Genomic DNA, 7,281 nt, shown 5'->3' with positions numbered 1-7,281 from the left:
GGGATTGAACGCGGGCCACGGCAGTGAAAGCGCCCAGTCCTAACTACTGGACCTCCGGGGAATTCCCGAGTTTTCTTTAAAAGCTATTATTTTTATCTTCTTCGTATAGGAAGGTTACTTTTTAAAAGAATTATTCCTATTACCAAATTATTTTTAAAATATATTTTTTCCAGGTTTTTTCTAGGTCTAGGTTTGTAATTTAACTTATTTAAAACCAATAAGCGGCGCACCTCCAAAATCAGAAAACTTATAACAACCCAGAAGGGACAAACATGCTTTTAATAAGCCGTGTGCGAAAAGGATCTGTAGTCGTGGAGATGATGCAGAGTAAATCTTTGGCTTGCAAGCCCAGAGAAGCACAGGGCAGAGTTTAAAGCCACGCAGGGCGGGGCGGGAAGCTTTGGGTCTTGCCATGCCGCCCTCTTGCCCAACGCTTGATTGAATGGGCCCGGAACTCTTCTGCCAGCCCCCAGTGGAACTATCCGGAAAGGTAAGCTTCCGGTGGGTACACGACTTCCGTGCGGGGCAGCTGATTAGGCTAGCCCTAGAGGGACCGGAATTCCGTCACCCTGACTCCCCGCCCACTCCCGGAAGTGACGCACGGTGGGGTTGCCGGAAGAAGTGGCGAAGTTAGTTTTGAAGGGATCCGAGTCGCGTCGGCGTGCCGGTGTATACAGAGGAGGAGGAAGAGAAGCTGACCCAGGGTACGCAAGCAGGTGCACTCGAGTGTGGGGAGACGCGGGAGGACCCCTGGGCCTGGGGCTTCCCGATGTTCCCCGCGCTGCTTGGCTCAGCCCCCTTCTCTCCTTCCACCGTCTCCTCTCCGTAGCTCGCGCAGCCCCCGGCTGTTTCCAGGGCAACGGGAGTAGGGGACCCCACGAGAGGCCGCCCACGAGACCCTCGCGCGCAGCCATGAGCCCCGCCCCCCACTGGTGCTCGGAGAGGGGCGGGACCTGGAGAGAGGTGTGGGGGCGGAGTATGATGGGAGGAGGTGGGGCGGGACCTGGAAGGGATGGGGAAGGACCTAGAAGGAAACGATATGTGGGCGGAGCATAATAGGAGGAGATGGGGTCAGAATGAGAGGTAGGGGTGCTTCCTCGGCAGAAGTGGGGTGAGGAAGTGAGGGCCGAGCACTTGAAGCAGAAGGGACAGTATCTGGAAAAAGCCGGTGGGCGGGATCTAGAGTGGAGGGAGCCTAAAGGAGGGTCAGAGTCTAGAGGAAGGAGGGGCTTGAGACCCACCTCAAGGCTGTCCTGGAGCAGAAGGGGTCAGGCCCTATTGGAACTGGATGGGAGGGTATGCAGACTGGCAGGGACTGGGGGTGGGGTGTGTATGCAGTAGGGGAAGAGTCTGAGAGATGGAGGAAAGAGAGGTAGCCCCATGAAAACCTGTGGCTGGCCTAACCCGACCCTCCCTGGCCCCGCAAGGCTCTCAGTCCCCCTGTATTCTGCAGGCTGCTCCGTGACCCCACCATGTCCACCCCCGCCACGAGTTCCCTGGACACCCCCTTGCCTGGTGAGTGACCCCTTTCCCAACCCAGCCATCCCCCTGCCAGCAGATTATTGTCAGGAGAAACTCACTCTGCCTCCCTCTCCCAGGAAATGGCCCTAGCACCCCCTCTTCTTCACCTGATGGAAAGGAGGATGGCCCTGAGCCGTGCCCAGGGGCGGATCCTGATGTCCCAGGCACTGATGGGGCCAACTCAGCTTCCGTCGTGGGTGAGACGGGGTCCAGGGACATGGGCTGGGAGTTGGTATGGAGGCTTAGGGAGGGATCTAGAAAGGGAGAAAGATCAGAAATGGGGATGGGCAACCCCAGTTTCTTGTTGATTTTTTTCTTCTGTTAGTCCTTGACATCTCTTATTTTGACCCATTCTTTGGGATTCACTGACATACACATCTTTCCCTGTGAATTGCCATCTCCCTGGATCACTCTCCACACTCTGACTCTTTGCCTCCGATCTCTCATGGACCTGTCCCTCTGGCTGCCGTTTTTCTCTGTGGCTCTGTCTCTCATGGCTTGTCCACCAACGCCAGTCATCCTAGACACAGCAGAGGAGCCGGAGCGCAAGCGAAAGAAGGGCCCGGCTCCAAAGATGCTGGGCGACGAGCTGTGCCAGGTGTGCGGGGACACGGCCTCTGGCTTCCACTACAATGTGCTCAGCTGCGAAGGCTGCAAGGGCTTCTTCAGGCGAAGTGTGATCCGAGGTGGGGCCGGGCGCTATGCCTGCCGGGGCGGTGGAACCTGCCAGATGGATGCCTTCATGCGGCGCAAGTGCCAGCAGTGCCGGCTGCGAAAGTGCAAGGAGGCTGGGATGCGGGAGCAGTGTGAGTGCCGGGGAGGGAGCAGTGCCAGCCTGGCCCCTGCCCAGGCCTGGGACCTCTACTGAGGGCTGTGTCTCCCCAACAGGCGTCCTCTCCAAAGAACAGATCCGGAAGAAGAAGATTCGGAAGCAGCAGCAGCAGTCGTCACCCACAGGGCTGGGAGTCAGCAGCAGCTCAGCCTCTGGGCCTGGGGCCTCCCCTGGAGGGTCCGACGGGGGTGGCCAGGGCTCCGGGGAAGGCGAGGGTGTCCAGTTAACAGCCGCTCAGGAACTAATGATCCAGCAATTGGTGGCGGCCCAGCTGCAGTGCAATAAACGCTCCTTCTCTGACCAGCCTAAAGTCACGGTACAGCCCCTTCCACAGCCTTGAGGGGCGATGGGCCCAGGAGGGTCAGGCTCAGAGGGCCGCAGTCTGGGGCACAGGGAGAGAATGAGGCTCCAGAGGGCACGAGCTTTGAGACGGGGGCCTGCTAGGGTGTAGGCTTTGCCTCAAGGGGCCCCCATAGCCTTGGGCTTATGGGAGAAATCCTGAGAGTAACCTGGCCCCCCACGTCCCCAGCCCTGGCCCTTGGGCGCAGACCCGCAGTCCCGTGATGCTCGCCAGCAGCGTTTTGCCCACTTCACGGAGCTGGCCATCATCTCAGTCCAGGAGATCGTGGACTTCGCCAAGCAGGTGCCTGGCTTCCTGCAGCTGGGTCGCGAGGACCAGATCGCCCTCCTGAAGGCATCTACCATTGAGGTAATGGCCGGCCCGCCCAGCCTCAGGGAGGCCCTTCCATCCTGCCCTTAAGGAACCCAAGAGATAAGCCCCAGGACAGATGCTGGGAGCATAGTGACAAGCCAGACTCTGGTCCTTGCCTTGGTGGGGATGGTATTCTACAGGAGAAGATCAAAATACTAAACAAGTCATCAGAGCCTCCCACGAGGCAAGGAGAGAACGGAAACAGGTCTGAGGCTGAGAATAATTGAGGATTGGGCTGGAGGGACACACTTTAGGGAATGTGCTGAAAAGGCTTATTTAGGGAGTTGACATTTGAATCAAGCAATGGTAATGAATAAGCATTGAGTGCCTAGTGTATGCCGCGCCCTATTCCAAGTGCTGGGTACGTGGTAGTAAACAAAACAAAGAGCTCTGCCCCATGCCTCCTAACCACCTGGGGAGAGTGTCCTGAGTGGAGGAGGCTGGGGGTGCTGAACCTGGAGGAGGGAGAGAGCTCGGAGTGTCCAACACACTGACTGCAGTCCGTGTGGCCGTGAGAACGGCGGGGCGGGGGTGGGGGGAGGTGAGGGATGATCCCGGCAAGATCAGGGCCCCCATTCAGGCCAGGAGAGGAAGGCCAGTGGCTAAAGGGTCACAGAGCTCCTCAAACCCCTGCCCATCCCTCTCCCCACCTCTCTCAGATCATGCTGCTGGAGACAGCCAGACGCTACAACCACGAGACCGAGTGCATCACGTTCCTGAAAGACTTCACCTACAGCAAGGATGACTTCCACCGCGCAGGTAAGGCCAAGTGCAGGCTGGGCGGTGGGGGCACAAATGGCACCTCTGCTGGGTCCCTGCTGGCTGGGAGACGCGGGGCCCTCTCATCCCTGTCTGAGCCTCTGTTTCCTTATCTCCCAAGTGGGGTGAGGGTTGAGCCCACCTTGTAGTGAGACAAGAGCACGTTTATTGAGCACCAGCTCTGCACAGTGGGACATAGCGCAGGATGAAACAGAGGGGTCTCTGCTGTCACATAGGACATCTTGGTAAGAATTAAGAGAAGATACTCTCTTCTCCTCAAGCCTGGTCTCACACGAGGGAGGCTGGATCTCAGTCCATCAGGAAATGCACAATCTCCCCAACCGTACAGGGCAGCCCTGGTCCCTGCCCTCCAAAAGCACTTCCTTGGGGATGTAACCTAGTCAATGGCCTTCTGGAGGAAGCGTAGTTGAACTGAGGCTAGAGGAGTGAGAAAGATCACCTAAAAGGGAGGTGAGGAGTAGCATTAGCCACCAGGGAATGCACGTGCAAAGGCCTCGCTCCCTCGGCCTCTGGGCTTTCTCAGTAAGTCTTGTTCTGTCCCATTCTTTCTCCCTGGGGCACCTCTCTGTACTCCTGGACATCTGCTCCTAACCTCATCTTCCCTTTAACACCTGGCCCTTCCAACACCCAGGACAGTCCCAGTAACCCTTTGAGTATAAGCTTGGCAGGGGAGCACTGGGTTGTGGGGGAGTGTTTCTGGCAGGGAGGTCAGCATGTGCAAAGGTCCTGAGGTGGAGAAGAGCTGGGCGGTTTTAAGGAACCACAAGGAGGCTTGGAGCACAGGGAGATGGGGCTGGAGAGGAGGTTGGTTCACATCACGTCCCCCGCATCCTCTGCCATTACTGCAGTCTGGGCCTCAGTTGGTTCTCCCTGGAACATTGCAGGGGCCCCTCACTGGGCTTCTACCTCCACCCCAACCCAGTGTGTTTGTTCACACAGTCGTCAGAAGAATCCAATTAACAACCAAGTTAGCTCATGTCCCTCCTGTGCTCAGAATTGTCCATGGCTTCCATCTCACTGGGAGAAAAGCCAAAGTCCTCACCTGGCCCACCGGCCCTGCAGGGTGTGGCCTCGTCCCTCTCAGCCCTCATCTCCCACCCTCTCCTCTCACTCACTCTCCTGCAGCCACACTGGCCTCCCTCTTACTGGAACCCACCAAATGTGCTCCCGCCTCAGGGCTTTTGTACTTGCTGGTCCCTCTGTCCAGAACTAGGGTGACCAACTCATCCCAGTTTGCTTGGGACCTTCCCAGCTTTAATACTAAAAGTCTCAGGGCCCAGGAAGTCTAGTTCCAGGCAAAAAAGACGGGTGGTGCCCTACCTGGAACACTCACACATCCTGGTAACTTGCTCCCTCCTCTCCTTGGGGTCAGACACCCTGCATCGAGGGAGGCCTTCGTGCAATGTCACCCTACGGTGACCATCTTGTCTAAGATGTTGACACGATTCTCGTGGGCCCCGATTACCCTTCCCTGTGTTACCTTGATTCATAGAACTCAGAATCATCTCACAGGGTGGATAATTTCCTTACATATTCGTCTACTGTCTGTCCCCTCGAGCCCCAAAGGTAAGTTCCACGGGAGCAGGGGGCTTTGTCTTATAAACATCTCTCCCCTGGGGCCTGGCATGCAGTAGGTGCTCAATCAAGTTTGATGAATGAATGAGTCCCACCTGGGAATGAGTTTGGGCTTCACTCTGTGAGCAGGGGAAGCCACCGCAGGGGGTGACATAATGTGACCTAGGATTAAACTTCTTTCGTTTTCCCAAGGAGAGGAACCGGGAAGGCAGGAAGGAAGTGAAGGTGGTGATGGGGCGGTAGAAAATCCTGAGTTAAGTGTCCACGCTCATGACTCGTTCCCTCATTCGGGCAAGAGGTATGGCACACCTACTACGTGCCAGGCACCCTGACAGGCAGTGGGATTACAGGGTGACCAGCACTCTCTACCTGCTGCTGTTTCGCTCACCCTGCTGAAGGCGGGCAGCGCCAGGGGCCAGGCATGGGGGCCGGTTTCAGGGTCAGGGGGGTTCATCGGGCCGGGCCTCCCACCTCCGCAGGCCTGCAGGTGGAATTCATCAACCCCATCTTCGAGTTCTCGCGGGCCATGAGGCGCCTGGGCCTGGACGACGCTGAGTACGCCCTCCTCATCGCCATCAACATCTTCTCGGCCGACCGGCCCAACGTGCAGGAGCCGAGCCGAGTCGAGGCACTGCAGCAGCCCTACGTGGACGCGCTGCTGTCCTACACCCGCATCAAGAGGCCACAGGTGCCAGAGCCTAGCCCCTCCGGCTTGGGGAGGGACAGGAGGTCCAGACCCGTGTGGGGTCAGCCTGGGGCCAGGGGCCGGCTGCCTAGTCCCAGCCCAGCTCTGTCGCCACCCCCGGCACCCCTGACAGCACTCTGAGCCCTGGTCAGCATCCTCTCAGCGAGAGTGTGTCCTCAAGCCCCTGTCCCCTCCACAAGGAGCCAGGCCTAGTCCACGCACGGGGCGCCACGCTGTCTCTCCTGGCTCGACCCACGGAGGGGCCCTCCTGGTGGGCTGAGGGGCTGACCCGCGCCCACGCCCTCCCGCCCCCCACAGGACCAGCTGCGTTTCCCCCGCATGCTGATGAAGCTCGTGAGCCTGCGCACGCTCAGCTCCGTGCACTCGGAGCAGGTCTTCGCCCTGCGGCTCCAGGACAAGAAGCTGCCACCTTTGCTCTCCGAGATCTGGGACGTCCACGAATGAGGGGCCCGGCCACCCTGCCCCACCACCCTGCACCCTCCAGTGAATGAACACTGCGGTGGGGAGGGGCCGGGCTGGGCCTGGGGTCCCGCCCTGTGGCTTGGAGCTCCGGCCCTGGCCCCGCCAGCCGTCAACCCTCAGGATGAGCCCCAGTCGGGGTCCAGGAGCCTCTCTCCCCGCCCACTGAGTCTTCCTGGGAGGGGTAGATGGGTCACGGATCCCGACCTCTCCCAGCACTCCCAGCTGCCCTCCCTGCCCAGCTTACACCTCAAGCCTACCACGCAGTGCACCTTGGGAGGCAGGGGAGGGCCTGTGGCTCCCGCAGAGCCCGAGAGACACAGGCCCCCCTCCCTCTGCTCCTTTTATTTAATAAAAACTAAAAAAAACAAAAACAGGAAAATAAAGTATGAATAGAAACCTGCCCTGAGCCAGAGTGAGTCTGAGGTGGGGAGGGGCTGCCAGGGTCTTCATGGACACCAACCCCCATGGACCTGGTGCTGAGCTGGGAAGGGTTCAGGGTGATGTGACTAGGCGCTATGGGTGCCTAGGAGAGGCCCCTGACAACCTCACGGTCACCTCCCGGTGGTCGGAGCCCGCTCCTGAAGGACAAGGAGGGTTTAAGTGGATGAGGAGAAGGGGCTTTCATTTAATCAAGTATTGGCTGAAGTCTCTTGTGGGCCAGGCACTGTGCTGGCCATCCTGGGGTCACAGATG

General features: G+C 58.6%; 1 protein-coding gene across 3 annotated transcripts; it reads left to right on the top strand.

Annotated features, from left to right (window-relative positions):
* Nucleotides 1-587: 587 nt before the first annotated feature.
* On the top strand, nucleotides 588-6,759 carry NR1H2 (nuclear receptor subfamily 1 group H member 2). Of its 3 annotated transcripts, none has more exons than XM_059999765.1 (10): nucleotides 588-704; nucleotides 830-963; nucleotides 1,454-1,515; nucleotides 1,599-1,718; nucleotides 2,046-2,327; nucleotides 2,410-2,669; nucleotides 2,883-3,062; nucleotides 3,725-3,824; nucleotides 5,900-6,108; nucleotides 6,424-6,759. In XM_059999765.1, the coding sequence occupies exons 3-10, from the start codon at nucleotides 1,473-1,475 to the stop codon at nucleotides 6,568-6,570; spliced, it is 1,341 nt and encodes a 446-aa protein (XP_059855748.1). In that variant the 5' UTR covers nucleotides 588-704; nucleotides 830-963; nucleotides 1,454-1,472; the 3' UTR covers nucleotides 6,571-6,759. The 3 variants fall into 3 exon arrangements, with proteins under 3 accessions (XP_059855748.1, XP_059855747.1, XP_059855746.1); XM_059999764.1 differs by having other exon boundaries at nucleotides 2,037-2,327; XM_059999763.1 differs by having other exon boundaries at nucleotides 1,847-2,327.
* Nucleotides 6,760-7,281: the final 522 nt, after the last annotated feature.

The sequence above is a fragment of the Delphinus delphis genome, chromosome 20 (assembly GCF_949987515.2).
Source record: "Delphinus delphis chromosome 20, mDelDel1.2, whole genome shotgun sequence".
In the NCBI taxonomy this organism is placed as follows: Eukaryota; Metazoa; Chordata; class Mammalia; order Artiodactyla; family Delphinidae; genus Delphinus; species Delphinus delphis.
The sequence above is the reverse complement of the archived record's forward strand: the minus strand, read 5'-3'. Positions and strand labels throughout refer to the sequence as shown.